Source organism: Merops nubicus, unplaced genomic scaffold (assembly GCF_000691845.1).
Source record: "Merops nubicus isolate BGI_N331 unplaced genomic scaffold, ASM69184v1 scaffold20265, whole genome shotgun sequence".
In the NCBI taxonomy this organism is placed as follows: domain Eukaryota; kingdom Metazoa; phylum Chordata; class Aves; order Coraciiformes; family Meropidae; genus Merops; species Merops nubicus.
This window is the reverse complement of record NW_008607866.1, coordinates 17818-37265: the sequence shown is the minus strand read 5'-3', so window position 1 is coordinate 37265 and position 19448 is coordinate 17818. Positions and strand designations below refer to the sequence as shown.

Sequence of the window (19448 nt, the reverse complement as noted above, 5' to 3'; positions counted from 1 at the left end):
AGCCAAATTGTGTTCACTAGCCAACAAACAGGTCTGCAACATGGCAAGAACATATTCTAAAACACATATCTCACATGGAGTTTATGACCTAGCTGGGTTGAATGGTTTCAATAACAAGAATTTCAAGCATTTGATCATTTACAGAGAAGGTGGGAGAATATTTAGAAGTCACCAAGTAGCTACTTGAAAAAACACAGGAGGACATGCAATTTCTGCTACGTTAGGTGCTCTTGGGAAAGTAATATTTAATTACATGGCAGGAAATACCAAAGAACTCTCAAGTTTGACCCAAGTTAGTAGTTTGCGCTCGTAGGTAGTCAAGCACCTACAACAGACAAGCTGCAAAACCAACACAAAATGAGAACTAACAGTTGTAAGTTAGAATATCAGTGAAAAAACTATGCAGACATCTGATCAAAGCCAGCCATGGGAATGGGCTCATACTTCAGTGCTGTAGAACCCACTGGTTACAGAAGATAAGGATGGTGCACAAGGGGAAATTGCTAGGAAGTCACATGCAACCATTTTGAATCAAATCTCAGATTATCTCATGTCTGGTTTTATTTTAATTAGGATTTGAGAGGAGAGTTTTCACCAATAAAGGTCTGAAAGCCTTTGATCATTCACGTTATCGGAATTCTATTTAATCTAATGAAAAAGCAAACAGAAGATCTGTTTACATGGACACCTCAAGCACAAGAATTGAAAAGATCAAAGTAATACAATTAGCAAGGACCTGTGAGAGAAAGACTTAATCTCTACAAGTAACTTCCATTTCAGCTTCAGCACAAATGAGCTGAAACATTCTTCCTTCCAAGTGCCAAAAAAGGTTTCTCTCTATTATTTTTGTTTCTTAGCTACGTTACCATACCACTGCAGAGATCTGACAGGATGCTTTCAGATGGGTACGACACAGACTTTTTAAAAATCAGAATTAATTTCACACTACACTTCAGATTCTTAGCCTTGTTAAGTTTTCATGACACATCGTGGACTTCCATTAAGTAGCAGTGTAAAACTAAGCATTGGAAAACATACAAAGATGTCTAAAGGTACAGAAAATCTTTTATTAGAATCTAAGTCAATAATATACGTGACCCAATAAAAGTCTTCCTCAGATGCTATAACAAGTATTGAAATGCCACGTTTTCAAGAGACCATCTGCTGTTTTGACATTTTATGACAATTTCCAAGCCTTCTAGCAACCTCAATTCTACCTCTTTCGATAGCATGTTTTGCAGTGAGGTTTTTTTAACTCTGAATTGGGCATTGGTTTATCATACATTTATAATGCTTTAGAAGTTCTTTCACATTTGACTTTGTAACAAGGTAACCCACATCTTCCACACTTCACTCTAAGTGAAATATGCCCATCTGGTAATGCTGGAGACTAATTGTCAAAGTCAGAGCAATACATGAGCTGTTTCATAGACTTATTCTTGACTTACCAAAAAAGAAAGGTAAGCAACACATGTTTTATTTTGCTTCAACAGCAGCGTTCATACTGTTAATAATGCTAGTAGAATCATAAAGACAGCATTTCACTAGTTGTCAGAACTAAAGTCAAGTTTTGAAACTGAGGTCATAGCCTTGCAATAAAACAAGTTCTAATTATAATCAAGAAACAATCAAGGGATGTTGTGTCAAGAGCATCAAGAGAACACGAACAAACTTCTTTCAGCAGATATTCTTTAGCAGCTCCCAGGTTGAAATTTCATCTTGGTCACTGGCATCCTACTGAAATCAGCATACTTGAGTTGTCATTTTAACCAGGTGGCTCAGCTTTCAACGCTCTGCTCATCCCCTTATGAAATATAAACCACATCTACAAGGTATAATCTGAACGAGACCCATGTCTGAAGCTCGAGACTAAATACATCCCTGCACAAGGTAAGAACTTAAAAAGTTACATATAACACAAAACGTTTCCTACCATACATAGCATGCGTCTGTTCATGCGCACCATACTGTGTTGCAGAGGAAGATACTAAACCCGGCTGTGCGTGTGTTGGTGGTGCCATCATCCTAGCGTTGCCCTGTATTACAGGGCTATAAACATGAGGATGCTGCAGTCAACAGAAAGAAGAAAACAGACAGTTAATTGGGGGACTACCAGAAACAATCAGCTAAACAATCGTTGCGTGTTTAGAAACGGCAACGGCTTGGCTTTACTGTAATGCAGAACTGAAGATTTCGTGCCATCACAGAGATTCTAATTCTTTCTAAAATTTTCATACCATCCCAGTGATCCCAATTGTTTCTAAAAATTCCATACCATCTCTGTGATCCAAACTGTTTCTAAAAATTTAAGGACATTCTCTGCAGTGGGCTACAAGCGAACCAAAACCGTCGCCATACCTCATTTTGGCCACTCTAATAATGTAGTAAGCTTATGTATGTAATGATATATTTATCCAATTATGTATATTTAAAAGCCTTTGAAGGAAGGAGTCCATCAAGTAGTTTATTTTTAGAGCACGTAACTAGATGTCCTGGGCCATGACCTGAAAGGAATTCTTCAAAGAGCTAAAAAGTAGCATCAATAATAAATGCCAGCTTCTAAACTGACCTTAAAATTTGTCACAGGCTTTGAAGCATGTTAGACCACCACCAAGCATGCTCCACGACACAGAAACTGTCCAGAGTGACTTCTTGTGACTGGACAAGACTTATTTAGGACTGAGTCACTTAATTTTTTTTGTTTTGGCTTATCACACACACCGAAAGGACCCTTACCTGAGACTGGTAGTGTGGCACATGCTGCACAAGAGGCTGATTAGGAAACTGTTGGGGACTATATGCAACATATTGTGTGGAATAAGCAGGTGGAGTAGCTACAATTGGAGGGCCTGCTGCTGAGGCAGGGTGCATCATGGTGCTCTGGTGATGTTGGTCTTGCCGTTGCTGTGGCATATTTGGTACTACAAAGCAAAGAGTAAGTCACATTAGAAACAGAGGATGAAGAATGACCATTTTCTTGAAAGGTTTTACATTAGTGTCACCGTAACCAAGTGGAATAGCCTCACCCCTCACCTTTAACCACATATTAGAGCTCTGTCAAAAAGGAACAGTGTGAAAAGGGGTTCCTCCAGGAAATATCTGATTTTCATCACTGCCTTTGAGCCATGTATATGGCTACAAACCCAGGCCTGCCATTTTTGTAAAGGAAGAAAGATGGAGGGAGAGGAAAAACTGCCCAGAATCAGTAACAGAAGAGAAAGGTTATACCAGGACACCTACATGAACCAATTTTGATCCTGTCCCCTTCAAAAGGCTTAATTCACCCTTCTATGGAACTACTCAGCAACTGTTCCATCAGCTGGGAAGCTGAGTTTATTAATATGACTTGTGCTTATGGCTGAGGAGAGCAGAACAAAGGTCTCCACGCAGCCGTAATCTGAGGTATTCACATCTTTTAAGCTCTGTGCTACCCCTCAGAACAGCAGAAAGCAACTTTGAGGTCACAGTCAGCAATGAAGGGGACAAGTCAACCTAGAAGAGCAGTAGGAATAATTAGAAGGAAGATGAAGAAAGCAGAGTAGTGATGGACCACCTGAGCTATTCTGGTAAGAGAACCAACCGAACCACAGCAGCAAGGCACTCGGAACAAACTAACCCAGCCTACTAAGCAACAGGCCATGAGAGTTCAAGGTGAGCTCCAGCCTGCTGCAGTGAGACTGCAACTAAGGACTAGGCTGACTCAAGCACCTGTAAACTCCCCTGCAGTGTGCAACGTGGACAGACCCCTCAGAGAGAGGAAAGGGGGGAAATGTTGAAGATGTCAGTGCATTCACGCAATGAGGATGTAATTACACTGCAAATCAACAACAGAAAAGAGTAAATACCAAATAACTCAAACAGCAGAAAGGCACTGGGCTTTCACATGCAGCTCCTTCAAGACTATGCTGCACACAGAATGGATATGCAGAAAATAATGGAACTTAAAAAAAAAAAAAGGAATTCAGAACAGGAGAGTGGCCTCACACACGCAGCCATATAGTTCTGATAAAAACAGTGTTACCAACCAAAACATTTCATGGGTCAGGCCACAGTAAAGTCAGTGTGCTTTAAAACAGAAACACATGGCAGGTTTTTGTCTTCCCTACATTCATAAAGGCTACTTGTTTATTTCTGAACAGCAGAACTGCTCTTTTAAACAATTTCTTCCTCCAGTGACTGGAGCTGCAGCACTGGAACCCATCATCATGAACCACTGTATAAAACTGCAAGAAAGCAAGCACTGTGCAGGATCTGAGCATTATCTGAACCAGGGCTATAAAAACAAGCCCATCCTTCTTCTGCCCCTTTGTTGCACTGCCCAGAGCAGAGTGCCTCTAGCCACACGTTCTCCTCTCCACAGCCACAGGTGGGTGGCACTTGTTCAAACCATGGTACTGTTAGTCCAGCTGTTTGGTTACTGGTGCAGAAGGAATGCAAAAGAACAAACTGGAACAGCACTAAGTTCTTTCCAGAAGAGCAGCATAACGTGCTCTTTCTGAAAAAATATCGATTCTGCTTACTGACAAAAAACCCACCCTCTATTAAAGCACCACTCAAGGCTCTGCTGTGAACCAGGACAGAAAACGAGCACAGAAAGTTTGATTTAACCAAACCTGTAACATTTATGACACACAGGAGACAATCAGCTCACCCTAACATTCCAATAACAGAGACATTTTCCCCTTTGTCAACTCAGATGCCAAACTGAGCAACTCCCCATTACTCAAAGCTACATTTTGGCTGAATTAGTTTCTCTAGAAATGCATTGGTATTTCCACCTACTTCCCTTTATTAAAAACAGCACTTAAAATACCAACGGAAAACAATCTGGATTAGAAAACACACAAACATTTGTGATTGATTCATGCTGCATGCAGACTAAGAACCAAACGGGCAGTATTATTCTCACCTTTACCTGCTCTATATGTCTTGGCTTGGTTCACTGGCATGGGAGTCATGGGAATAGAATACAGAGGCTGCAAGAGAAGGAAGAGTCGATGTTATGATATTCCTTTAAAAAATGAATGTGTGTTGCAGGGGGGGCTCCATTCAGCTTTGATGTGTTTTACCCTGCTATGTTACGTGGTTTAGTGAACTCTGCCCAGCCCATTAGGTTTTCAGGGATCAGTGTGATTAAGTCTGTATGTACAAAACAACAAAGGCCACATGGTTTGTGGCATCCAGTTGGGTAATGCTACCACGGCTACTTCAAGCAGTGTACTAAGTCAGACAGCTTTGTAGCAGAGTTAGATTTGAAATCCTTGCAATCCCTACAACCAAAAACTACTGGGACACATTAACAGTTGCTTAAAACTTAAAGAGAATGAGACTATGCTTGGAGGACTGGAAGAGGTCTGCATAGATTAACAGTCAATGTGAGTAAAAGCTGCTGGAATTTATAAGTGAGACTATTAAAACATCCAGATTGAGGGAACATTGGGGGAAAAAAAATAAATCAGTATTTACACAGCTAAAACTTAACAACAATGTAATTATGCCCTTATCCACGAGTGATACAAGCTCTACCCTTTCACTGTTTTAGCTTGGATCTCTGAAGTCTCTTCAACTGGCTGACAGTCACCTGAAAAGTGTTAATGGATTTACAGCATATGCTGCACTTTACCTGCACGCCTGGACTCACTGGAACCGGGTACATCATATTTGGTGCAAAACAAACAGGCTGAGTGTACACTGGGGTTGGCTGCTGATGGCCCACCATGGAGGGGCTAGGCTGAGCTTGAGGACGAGGGGAGGTTGGTGTAGTAGAAGGTTTCGGCTACAAGGAGAGTTCAGCAATGCATATGCAACATTAGTTTGATTATCCTCCCAAGTAAAAGGCCTGCTTATAAAGATCTACTCAAAGGCAATGTTAAACAGTAGCAAAAAAACTTACTTGAGCAAAAGATCGAGGGTTGAACTCTTTCGCATTAGGATTAAGTGTTGATTTTCTAACTTGCCTAAACATAAAGAACAAAAAAAAATGTTCAGCATTATTCTGTTATGAGTGTATCTGCACAACTCTGCAACACTTAAGAGATTTAAAGAGGTGAAATACCTCATTTCCATCTATGACTCGGGTTTCTGATTACTCAAACAATACATGGCATGTAAAAAGCCATTCTCATTTCGCTTATCCATAAAAAGGTTTTCCTGCTGTTGATACTACAGCTCACATGAGCCAGGAAAACATTTAAATAAGCATTTAGATATGAATTAGGCATCAACAGGACCACAGTTCAGCTCTGCCACTGACTCACGAGATGACTTTCAGCCCAGTCACTTCACCTGCTGTGTAGCAGGGAGTACTTAGAGCAGCCACATAAACAGTAAGATAATACACATTCCTAATAGCTTTGTCTGCAAATGGCTAAATGCTAATAAGAGATGTGCTTCTGCTAAAAGGCATAATTACTCACTCTGAAGTATCTTTCTTCTCCTCTTTATCCTCTTTCTCTTGTTTACTTCCAGGCCCAGACGTCTGTACACCTTGAGAAGTTACCTCAGGCCCTCGCTTTTGCTCAGAACTATTACTTATTGAAGGAGAAATACTTGGACTATTAGGTTTGCTACTGCCACCGTTAGAGTTAGCATTACTGCCAGTTTCTATCATAGATTCTTTTGGAGTTGATTCTGGCTTTTCTTTAACTACATCTCTTGATTTTTCACCTTCTCGGGTTTTGTTTAGCAGCTGATCCACTGCATCTGAAGAGGAACTCGACTGTAACTGAAAAAAAACCCCAAGGAATATATTCAGTAAATTGATACACAGAGCTAGGGAGAGAGAAACTATTGCTATCACATCCACAGAATAAAATACAGTCCCATAGGCCTCAATCATCTGGAAATAACCTTTTGAAACATACATTTCCATTTCTACTAGAAAAGAAATCTATGAACACTGACAATGTTTTAAGCCTATGCTGTGGAAGAAGCTATTCAGCAACTCAACTGACCTATACGTTGATTAGGAAGTGACAGGAAAACTTAAGAACCCTCTAGACTCAAGCCCCTGTGTGATTTAACACTTGAAAAGCTAACCTGGTTTAACAAACCATTATAACTAGGAAATAAGTAATACAAGTTGTTCCATTTTCCTCAGCAAAACCCTTTCTTTAACTTTGAAACAGCTCTTCCATATGGAGCATAAATTTGATAATTATTTGTACCTAACAATCAAACAGGTTTCAAGTACTATTTTTCAGTGTGCAGTCAATATGCACATTTATGTTTATTAGGCAACTGTACTAGCAAGAGTCAGTATTGATTTTGTAATATATAGCATGAATCCTTACAGATATTTTCATTAATTAAGCATGAGTAGTAAGGACCTGTTTTCCTGTAAACACATGCAATCCATTCAATTCCTTTAAATAATCAGAATCCACATGAGAACTGTGATATCATGAAGTTACATAGAAACTTACCCTGAAGTCATTCTTAAATTTCTTTAAATCATCAATCTGTTTTCTATGTTCTGAAACAATTGGAGATACACCTGTCAAACAGAAGACCAACATTGTCCAAGCATTTCTAATACAAGTTTTACATACAACCTTTACTTTTCTATATTTGGTCATATTGACATATCTAAAAATTATATAATGATACAATTTTATCTGTAGTTTGGTGTAATTCCATGAATTATGTGTATGAGCACAGAAAAATACCCTGTGAAATCACAGTGTTACATAAGTGACATATCTATAGTTCTAATGCATCACACCAAGAGAGAAGCCCTGAGGTGCAGGGACTGCAGAATTCAGCTGAACACAAAGAAGCATCCAATAAAACTCTCAAAACATAACATGCCAGCATTTCAAGACAGAGCAATTAAAGGTGAAGCAGTGATCTGAGTTCAACAACATGAAAAGATTTCTTTTTGAGAACTGAATGAGCAAGCAACGTTGCAGAGGAAGTTTAAGGCATAATAGGAAGAAGAAGTTATAAAAAACTATGCTGTCCACCATCCTTAGAGCTGTGCTCACAATACTGCTAAGTAGAAACACTCATTCAGTCCAAAATGAAAAACCAGCTTTGTGAGCAGGAAAAAAAAACCAGGGGGCAAGGGGGAAAAAAAAAAAAGGAAGAACAAAAATGAGGACACCCCTCCCCAAGTAAAAAGAAATCACATCATCCACATGAGCATCTCTACACTTTGTGTTGATGAAATGAATCAAGAACAACATTTAAAATTGTAGGCCTGCCACTTCACAACTCCCTGACCAAATTCTTGCTATAGAACACCCAAGCCAGGCTGCCTCCAAGTCCTCCTTCAAATGCTAACAAAAGCCATCAATATAGCAGGTTTGGTGCTCAGAATTCCTACATTGCTGAAGGAGATATGAAAACTTTTGACACAAACCTTTGTTTTCAGGTTTAGGAAAACTAGGAGAAGTCTCACTTGGTTTTATATTCTCCTTGTTTCCAGTTGCAGAATTTTGCCTCTGGTCCTGAAGCCTTGTATCTTTAGCTAGAAAAGAAATTGCCAAAATTATTCTCTTACACACAACTCCAAGTGATCACAGAGAGATGGCAAGACAGAAACAGAAGAGACATTTAACCATGTTTAGCCTACAAAAGAAAAAACCCAAAGTTACACATTTTCTGCTACCTAGCTAGGTCCTGGAGGGTTAGCTTCCCCCCTTCTCCACCCTACCACCTCTAAGCCCCATAAAAAAGTCCCAATCAAACACATCCCTCTCATCATACACAGAACCTTAATTAGGCTGAAATAACTATCAATGGAGAGCTCATTATTTTCAATAGTCCACGCTCTTCACACCAAATACTACAACCATTTGAGAGTTCTTCAACATTTGACTGTGCTCTTGAATGTGATTTTTTTTTTCCCCTCTACCTTTTGCTATGTTCAAAATACTCTTTGAAACCAGTAGCCCATGTTTCTTTAAAACAGCCAGGAACTCAGTTTGGAAAAAAAAACCCAAATCCTCAATTAAGTCAAACACCTATGAGCCCATACTTCTTAAATAAATTAAGCATACAGATTTATCAAGAAGTCTTTCTTCCTGAGAAAATGGGCCCTAGCTAAGCAGCAAAATGAAATGCCTCAGAAGTTTTCCCATTGTTTAGAAAGCAGCTCTGCTCTCGTGTGGGCACACCCACTGCCAGGGATCAGGGAAGGGAGCAGCTGCAGGCTGCAGAGGGGAACTCACCTTCGCTGGAAGGGGTGACGGCTCTGTTGGATGCTGGGCTGGCAGGGGTAGGAGAGGCAGCTGGAACAGGCATGGCAACAGATTCAGAGGGAATAGTACCAGGCTGAGGAGAAGGCAGAGCTGGTCCCGTGGGAGTGCTGCTCTGCCTTGGAGACCTAGGCCTGTGTGTTTTAGGGGATAATCTCGGAACTAGAAACAAACAGGAAAAAATAGTTATAGGATAAGTTTCCTTATTCGCTCAGCAGTTTGTTTATTTTTAAAAAGACTAAAAACATGCTTTAAAATACTTAGTGGAACATTATATAGTAACTGAAAACCTGTTTACCTTTCTCAGGTACACCTCTTAGTTGCTTACAACGCAGCATTTCAGATAAGTGGGTATGATTTTTCTGAAGACTGCCCCCTAATATGTGTTACTGCCCTTTAATCCCACTATGAAACTGCCATCCCAGTCCCCCTGCAGCACAACTACAACAGCTCACATTAACACAGTTTCAGGCAGAACAGAAAAGGTGGTCAGGTCTCCATACAAAGAGATGTAAAACCATTTTTTTTAAAGGGCTGAAAAAACACATCCATTTTACAACGGCCTCTTTTGGAGGTTTGCCAGCTGGAAAAAAAAACAACATAGCCTACTGAAAGAAGATTATTTGATGTAGAATTTTGCCACTGTGCTAAAGAAGCAAGGAGATTTGTATATTCTTTCAATGATAAGTTGTGCCTCCTGCTTCCCGCTCATCCCTCTGTGGCTAGTTAGTTGCTTTACATCACATATTAACTTCAAGTGAGTGAGGAGAAAGAGGTGAGTTGTTTAACAGTCCTACTTGCATGTTAGTAATATATAAAGTGGGGGATGGAGAGGGAAGATGAATCACCAGATAATGCCAGAAGAGAAGTTTAAATCCTTTCCACAAGGCAACAGGTCTAGGGGGGGGTCTAATTCCTCCCTTCTTTCTGGAAAAGGCATTCCCACTGCACTCCTCTAGAATTCTAGTACTGTGAAGAAGTATCTACCTCCAAACTGTCTCTCACCTGCCCTTCGAGTCCAGAAGGCTCCCAGCTGCTGACAATGCACTAGAGAACATGGCCTCAACTACAAAAGCTCTAGACTAGGCACGTGTCAGAAGACTGAGCTTTACATTTTTAGTCAAACATTAAAAAAAAGATATTAACTGATTCAAAAAAGAAGAGACACTGACTGTATCTCCTACTGCTGTACTTGGAGAAACACAAGAAGACCGCTACTGCTGTACTTGGAGAAACACAAGACCACTTAAACCTGCACAGTTTTAAAAGGAAAAGTATTTCCAGCTTAACTCTAGTAACATTTCATCTCCTCTTTTAACACCAACCTTCCTCTATCCAAACTTCACTTCTAGACCACAGCCCAGTTATACTGCCATTAACCAAATCCAGTGATGCAACAGGACGTATGTGACTTTGTCTTTTTCAGTAACTCTCCTGAAAATTACTTCTTTCAACAACTAATTCCCACCTTTTCCTTCCTTTCTCTTCATACAGCATCCGACTTGACCTCTCTGCAGTTAGGACAATGTTGCACTTGAAAGACCAACTCAGCAACTAATTTACTAAGCTCTCTGGGAAGATCCTTCACCTGTGTCACCTACAGGAGCTAAGTTAGCAGACCAGTGTTTATTCAGAGCCTGAATCATCTAGAAACGCAGCGTTCTGCTTAACATTTGCACTCTAAAGTCCCCCTGGCAAGCCATCTGCAATAAGCCAAGCTTTACCTACCCCCACTGACAACTGATGACCACGTCCCACCTGAAGGGCTGCCTCGTGCCACTGCAGTAGTAGATGCTTCCCCTGGTGCATTATGAGATACAAATTCTAAGCCACTTGAAATTGTACCCCTACCAGTAGAGACTCTGTGACCTCGAGGGTGCCGTTGTGCCTTAGGAGACATCCGCGGAGGCCCTGAGAAAAAGAAGACAACCCCACACAATAAGTACTTCATGTCCATCACTAAGAGCACCCAAACATACTCTCTGTTTTTAAAGCTGGATTTTATCTAGTAACTCTCAACAATGCAGTCATACAATCAAGCAATTTACACTGACATCGACTAGAACCGGGGATCCAGGAGACTTAAAAAAGGCCAAGCCATTGGTCCAGCCAGGCTACCAACACACTCATCCCCTTGCTAGGACAGCTCACAGTCATTGATATTTAGAAGCTTTATCAGAATTGAAACAGGTATGCAAGCCACGGATTTAAAATATTTGAACCCAAGTATCCAATATTGCTTACTGCAAGACAAGCCATAAGGGTTAGTGGCCCAGCTCCCTCTGGATAAGCACAGTCCCAGGCTACCAGACAGCTTCCAGAAAAGAAACAATTTCCATCGCTTTTGTCAGGTGGTCAGTGATACCAACCATTTATTTACAGAGGAGTCACCACTGGCTGACCAATGCTCTTGGGGAACTGCAGCAGAGCATTCTGCACTGAGGCTAAATTGCCTGCAGCAGGTCACAATTCATTTACCAGTCAGCAAAATTGCAACTAAACGAGTTATTGTCATCCCAAGGTTCAAGTCATGCATGTTTAACGCCAGAAGCTAAAGTTGTAAGTGAGTGCAGCAATTCTGAACAGCTTATACAGCTGCCACAGAACAGTTAGGCTCAAGTCTAAGCAGCAGTACAGTTACTACATCCTAACAAACATTTTCTTTACAAGATCAAGCTCAAACGTTGATACTTCAAAAGGAAAAACTGTGTATGAACATCAGACAATCTGGCGGATTACAGTTCATTCTTAATGTAGGTCAATAACAGAGAGGTGCTCAGATAATGGCTTTCTGGTTTCAGATAAAAGATCTAAAATATCAAGTACCTCTTCTGGCTACATCAATCTTTAAATGTCAGCCTCTATTTTAACCATGAATCTAAAGTATGCTTCAACCCAAATGACATACAGGCTAAAGAATACACACTTTCCAGCAAGCCTCCTCTAGCAGCAGGAATCAAACGTTGCAGTAAGCAGCAGTTCTCTGCATGCCTGACCAAGCAACCCCAAGTGCTACAGAACAACTGAATTTACAGGTGGATTGGTATCCTCCCCCCAAAAAAAAAAGCTCCCATTGACAACTGACAGCAGCACGCCAGGCAGACGTGTGGGCTGCCAGCCACGTTCTGGTGATGGACCACCTCCAGCACTTAGCAGGCAAGCTGCAGAACAGGGCCACTGCTTCAGCTGGCTGGAGGAGTGTCCTCTCTCCCGTGGAGCCAGCTACAGCAGAGACTGCAAGTTCCCAGCCAGCTCAGTACAACCAGTTTGCATTTTTCCCAGCCTCCTAGACCGTGTTGTGCAGGCTAGTTTTAAAAGCTCACTTAAAAATATGTGTTCCTTACTGTACCCTCAAAGGACAACCAAGTTTAGTTCAGATACTTCCACACACAGTTACCACAGTCTCCCAGGTTGGCCTTTCCCTGCATGTTACTGACTGCTAAAGGAGCTGACACACTGCTCTGCCTCAATGCAAACAGATCTAAGGTTTTCTACAGATGGCCCTTTGAAGCAGCTTATCCTATCCCATTCTGCAGTGCACTTCTCTGAGTACAGCACTGTTGTTTTTATTGGTGGTGTTTTGTTGTGGGTTTGGGTTGTTTTGTTTGGTTTTTTTTTGTTTGGTTGTTTTTTTTGTTGTTTTTATTATTATTATTTTTTTGCAAAAGGTAATTAAATTATTTAAATTTGGTTTTTCTTTTTGTGGATTAACTGCATGAAAATATTTTCTACTTTATATAAATTTATGTTCCTAAAAAATGCCCTCTAAAGTTATCAGGTCCTGCATGTTGCTGTTGGTTAAGACACTGAGCAGCGTTTTACAAAGCTGAGTTTATTTCATACCAACTCGGGAAATTTCCACAGCTTTATTTTGTTTTTGTAAAGTTCTTCAAATAAAAAGGTTAATAGAAATAGTCTGATAAACTAAAGTTAAAACACAAATTATAGGTTAAGTAATGAAGAGGAAAAACAATTTTGTAATTAAACTCACAAAGGAGTTAAACAAAGACAAACAAAAACATGAACAAATCGTGGTATTGTACCTTCTGAAGACATGCGTTTAGGCATAGTAGAGACAGGAGCTGGAGAACCATGAGCAGAGGGGTGAGACGGGGGCCTGGAGGGCCGCGAGGGGGGCCTGGAGGGCGGCCGTGTAGGGGTGGCTGCCCGAGGTGGAAGAGAGTTGGGACCTGACTGGTAGCGAGAAGGTGGGCGAGAGGAAGGAGATGGGCAAGGCGATGGCCAGGGAACACCTGACAGAACAAATGATATGAAGGAAAGTATAAAAACTAAAGAAAAAATTATGGGGAAAAAGGTCAACAGAAAAAAAAAAAAAAGTAAAATATGACAAAATGATTTTTTCATGTTTAACCCTTTGGGGGTAGAGTAGCTTATTTCTGCAACCAATAAAATAAGTCTCTGCAAGGTTCTTTCTTCCACTTCGGGTCAAATTTAACATCTGAATGTCACAAACTCCCCAAAGGGTTAATTAGGATCTACAAATACTACTAAGGAATAGACAGTAAAGCAGGATCTGTTAGCCTATCATATATATATATGTTCTACAGTATGCATCACTCTTGACAAGCTCCTGAACTACCTCCCAGAGGTTCTCAGCCAGCGGTTCACATACGCTACCGGCTACACAAACTGCTACTTTCAAACCAAATGATGAGCAATTATCCACTCTAGGAACTGTATCTTTACAAAAAACAGCGGTGTTCAGTGTCTGAATCCTGACATTTATGCCTTTCTCAGTTATCTGAAGTATTAATGTTGTATTTTAATCTAAGAGATAGGGTTTGTTGTTTCCAAAACAAAGCAACTGAATTCACGAGCCCTTCTGAGTATTTTAGGTATATGAGCCTCAATCAGCAGAGTGACAGGATGACAGAAACCACAACCACTACCACAAATCTCAAGGTTAGTGTTGACTGGGCGAGACTCAGTTGTCCATCCTTTATACAGCTAACTCTCTGTATTTAAAAAGGAAGTCTCACTTACCTTTAGGTGTTTCTCAGACTTCCTCTCCAGACAGAGGCACTCGAGTACTACACATTTTTCATGTTTTCACAGCAATCTCATATAATAGCTTTTTGAACTCATAAAAATAATGCCTCAAGGACAGGCTACTGCTGAAATCCATCCCAAAAAAATGGTGTTTGGTTTATGAGGCACCAATTCCTGCTATACAGTGCCTAGTGGTGTCTGTTTATAAATATCACCCATGTGTACGGCAGAAAACACTCAAACAGCCATTTGGAGAGTAGAATTTCCACTCCTTTTCCCTTAATGCTTCTCTTACTTTCTCAGCAGTGATTTTTTTCCCCTTAGATCATTGTAAAGTCAGCAAGTTGCTTTATTCTTTTTCGTGGTAAACAGAATTGATCCATGCACCAGAAAGGAAGAGTGATGCTTCCTCAGCTGCCTTTCACTAGGTGTCAGCATTGCTACTCCTCCAGAGCTCAGCAGCAGTAATATATAAAGCAGTTTTTAATCTTTAAAACCACATACTGCACCATCATCTAAGACAAAGGTGTTTGAGAAGGAAACCAAATGACATTTCTGCTCTGCAAAGCTCTACACACAGTGCAGACAAATGCACGTTCTGTCAGGAGTAAGTTCAATCCAAGTCACAATCACCACCTCTGTGTTAAATGATGAATGCTCCCCTAGCTTATGGGGTACACATCCTAGGACCACACCACACAGCTTTTCAACATCATTAGGTAATTGACTGCAATTTTATAAGGCACATTCGTTTAGACTTCAGATACTTGCCTCCGTTAACTACTCTTTGATCTGCTCCAGAGTTAGGGCTGAATTCTGAAGTATGGGATCCAGACCTTGAAATTGGTGGGCCTGATCCAGACTGGCCCATCCTTGGTGAGTTTTGTCTTCCACTTCCCCAGGACGGGACATCTCTATTCCTCTGTCCAGGTGGAATGTATTTATTTTCTCTGAAACACAGCAAACTTCCATCAGTGACAATGAAAAGTACCTGATCAAGTGCTCTTTTGGTATTTTCTCACTCAAGTCAAGCTAAAGGAAAATTCTAAATACTATGAGGTGCTGACCTAAGGTCCAACTGATGAATTGGCTTTTGATACTGACCACACAGTCCACTTTCTAGGAGCCCACAGACACTGAATGATTTAGTAGTAATGCCTGAAATTCTCCATGACACACCAAAACCACTGCCCTTTCCTGTAATTTGGTATGAATTCACCACAGTGACATACCAGAAGGGGGAAGTCTGTTTCACTACAGAGATAATATGGGGCCAAGCAGAGGTGTACAAGTCAGCATGAGTGCCAAAACCAGCACAGGATTGTTTATACAAGGCTCCCGACCTCATCAGCCCTGCTGAAAAAGTGCAGTTTCAATGAGTAGATTGCTACTGTACCAAAATATGTGCACTATTTAAATAAAAATACTCTTCATAGGGTAGTGCAGTACCTAATGTTCACACCATGTCCTTCTCGTTCATTAGCATTTCTCTGAACAGCAGTATATTTTTCTTCTTCTGTTCTTTCATCATTTTCCAAGGCAACCCGAGCTTTGTATTGGGCACTTGATTCAATTTCCTCTGCTAATTGAGTTGCTCTGGCTTCCCGTTTTAAAAACTCTTCTGAATTATCTCTTTCTAATGGCACCCTAAAAGACAATGGAAAGGAAAAAAAAAAAAAAAAAATCTCTGAAATGCATTCAAAGGCACAAAAGGAGCTACAAAAAATGACACAGCGTTAATTCTAACCAAGTCAGAGTAAAATAAAACTTGCTTTTACACCAGCAGACTTGCTTTTTTAGGGTGTCAGTATTGCTGGACTGGTTTGATATTATTTAATTGTCATTTACCTGCCTCGAGAGCTGAGGTCAGGGTGCAGAGCTTTTCCATATGACTCCCAAAATCCCCACTCCCTAAAGCAATGTAAAGGCTCCAACTTTTAAGATGGCTGAGTACATGAGCAATAAAAAGCCTTGGTCTGTTTAGATAGGAACCTACCGTAAGAGACCGAATTTGAATTCCTTTAGCTATTTACACATTCCCAACAGACACAAGAGTCCCCACTCCTACTGAAATTAAAGAGTTACATGCTTAATCCTTTGATAATTCCAGCCATAGAATTTCAGCTCTTCCTGTTATTCATAACTGCAGAAAAGATGAATGCAATACATTAGAGCACGGGACCAGAAACCCGTGACTCACTTGCCACGTCCTAGGACCTCAAACCCATTCATTCCCTGTGTCTATATTAGGTAACAGCCTATTGCAAAAAGCATATGTAGCTCCCTTCAGAAAGCCACCAAGGAAGAACTCAAATACATGAGCAAAGAAATACTGAAGGAGATAACCAGAGATGGACATCAGACCTGGCACTGCCTTCTGTCCACCCACAGGTTTGGTGTTTACTTAGTATTATTTTTGTTAAAAGTATTGTGTTTTGTAAAAAGTATTGGGTTTTGCTTTTCCTCTGATCCTAATTTTGAGTTCCAGAAGTGATTTCATCTAACATTACTTGAGAATAAACTACACAAAACACAGAACACCACTGAGGGTTGGACCACACGATGCTGGGCATTATATGAACACTACCGCACATACTTTGAATACTATAAAAAAGAACAAAGAAAGTAGGTGGAGATACAAGCCAAGTATGAAATAATATATGCAAGATTACTCAAGTGTTGGTGGCAGAACTAGGAAAACAAGTGGCTTTGCCAAATTCCAAGCCAGCACTCAGCTACTGCATCACAGGTTTTTCCTCACACACATTTTGGCCGCTCCAGACATCTACTGGCCTTATCAATGGTAACTGTGAGAATATTAAATAAAAACCTTACCCTTCAGGGTGAAGCTTTGGCTCAAGGAAGATATGCATGAACACAACACATACAAACCTGAACTCACAGGCCCTGCTTACCCTGTATTAATTATACACACAAGAAAGGAGAACGCCCAAAACATCCTCATTTCTTTAAAGGGACCAGGAAAAAATGAAGGGATGTATGTGGTAACACTGAAGGCAGCCTTACCAAGAAAAAGAATGATTCTACATTTTCTAACAGGGAGAAGGCCATTAAAGATGAAACAAAGGGGATGGGCAAGATGATGTTGTTCAGAATCCCAGTGATGAGTGCAGCACGTTGAGCAGCTGACCAACGTACTAATGCAGCTGCTCTTGCTAGAACACAAACTTGCACCTCTACGCAGCCTGAGCAACTCTACCTGCTAAGGCTTAGCTTAGGAAGAGAAAACAATCAAACAATAAATCCTTTACAATCCTCCAACTGCACTTCTAAGCATTTAGCCACACTGCTGCTCAGCCCACACGTGGGGAATCAGGAGAAGGGTTTCCCAGTTTAGGAGACTGATACGCAGAGCGAGTTGCTTGACTCGGAAACAACGGAATTGGTCCCTGGCAATTTAAAGCCACCTTCATGTTTTTAATCTGTTTCCATTAATATCCATAAAGCAGAAAGATGGAAGACTAAAGTTCAAAAGTACAAAAAGTACTTAGAGCACTGAAGTATATGAAAGAACAGCTTCCCCAGGATTCAAATGTAAGCCGATTAAGACTCTTTGATTATCACCATGACACAGGTCTATTTTAACAAAATAGTAAAAATAAAATTGTTGAACCAGAGACCTATAGACAAGTGCTCCAATTCCACACACAAAAATCAAAATATTCACTGTAATTCCTTGATGTTCAAAAATGAGTTTATGCTTTGGGGGGTTAAAAGAGTGGGGAAAAAAAAAAAAACAACATTAAAGACATTTCACAATGGCTGTTGAACATCTGGAATGGATTTGTTTTGCAGTTGCAGTTAACATTATAGCTGCAGACTACTGGGAACAGGTCCACGCTGCCAAAGTAGCCAGAGCAGGCTTTATACTACTTCTATATTTGAGTTGTTATTATACTGTAACTGAAAGCTTTAGACCTGGACAAGTCTGCTAAATAAGTTATCCACAGCACCCACACCCTCCCCCCCTTAGTTATCACCAACATTTCAACATTCCAATATCTACCAGATCAATTGTCTCAATAAAATCAGGATTTAGACAAACTCTTCTGCTAGGTTAAACACAAATGACAGGCAGAGCATCTATGTAAAGACAGTTTCACAATTTGGTATTTCCCACCATATTCGTGTAAGTTTTTCTAAGAAACAAATATTATTGCATGCCTAAATTCAGAAAATGTTGCAATGTGAAAGAACTGTGCCCATTTAAGGGAATATATAATGATTACTACATCTAACTATTCACAGAACGCTGGCAAGGTTTCTTAAGCACTATTCATTCATTGCTTTTTCAGTTATTTGATTCCACAGCTTTAGAAAGCACGTAAAATTATCTTCAGAATATAAAGTTTGTCAAACCAAGGAGAACACAAAATACAAATCTAGGAACAAAATATTTTGGAACTTACGTATAAGAAGACAAACTGCTGTCATAAGTTGATACTACACCATAATTTTCTTCATTGTAACGAAACATGTCATTGGGATCCCATCCATTAGACTAGAAGAAAATGATGTTTGTTTTTCAAAATGACACTGGAAACACATTCCCTTAATATTAAGGGCTGATGGCAGAAGAAGTTAAACCTTTTGCCCTTTTTCCTGGGCCTACAAGTTCACTGTGTGGAGAACAAAGTTACTAAAGCCACGTTTTATTTCAAGGAACTTTGGTCATTGGATGCACAGATTTTACCTTCCAAAGCAATTTTTTTTGTCTGGGGGTGTGTGTGTGTGTTGTTTTATGAGTTGTTTTTAAGTACCATGCCCACTCTGTACTACAAGGTGACTGGCTAGCAAGAAATACATGCACAGGTACCTTGTCCAAATTAACACTCAATATTAGAGGTGTCCCTTGCTGTGCAAGAGTTGAAAGTTTCCAAAGGCCCTTCTGATGTGATTATCTGAGAGACACACCCCACAGGGAGCAGGTCCCTGTTGATCTGCACAACGTCCCCACTTCAGTAAAACTGCTATTACAGCACTCAAGCACAACAATAGATGTTTAGAATGTTTTACAAAAGCACTGGCAGTATGAAGGATTCTAATAAATCTCAGCTGTACAGTATATCCACTAAAATTGACAGGATAACTGTTCTGCCCAGGCAAAGGTAATATGCTCTACAGGAACATTACTAGATTCTCCTCTAATCAGTAATATTCTTTCTTTAGTGTATTGCAGTCTGAATACCTTGCTAAAAAGAATGCATGGTTGAGTAA

General features: G+C 40.3%; 1 protein-coding gene across 1 annotated transcript in view; it reads right to left on the bottom strand.

Moving 5' to 3' along the window:
- ATXN2 (ataxin 2) overlaps positions 1–19448 on the bottom strand; it is a 44015-nt gene that overhangs the window by 14327 nt on the left and 10240 nt on the right. The window contains exons 4-17 of the mRNA XM_008940108.1: positions 18641–18732; positions 15660–15857; positions 14982–15160; positions 13244–13453; positions 10929–11111; positions 9174–9362; positions 8363–8470; positions 7425–7495; positions 6417–6724; positions 5894–5957; positions 5624–5776; positions 4916–4976; positions 2737–2921; positions 1934–2066 (exon numbers count right to left, since the gene is read on the bottom strand). Coding sequence (XP_008938356.1) covers positions 1934–2066; positions 2737–2921; positions 4916–4976; positions 5624–5776; positions 5894–5957; positions 6417–6724; positions 7425–7495; positions 8363–8470; positions 9174–9362; positions 10929–11111; positions 13244–13453; positions 14982–15160; positions 15660–15857; positions 18641–18732 — 2134 coding nt within the window. The remainder of the gene's footprint in view (positions 1–1933; positions 2067–2736; positions 2922–4915; positions 4977–5623; positions 5777–5893; positions 5958–6416; positions 6725–7424; positions 7496–8362; positions 8471–9173; positions 9363–10928; positions 11112–13243; positions 13454–14981; positions 15161–15659; positions 15858–18640; positions 18733–19448) is intronic.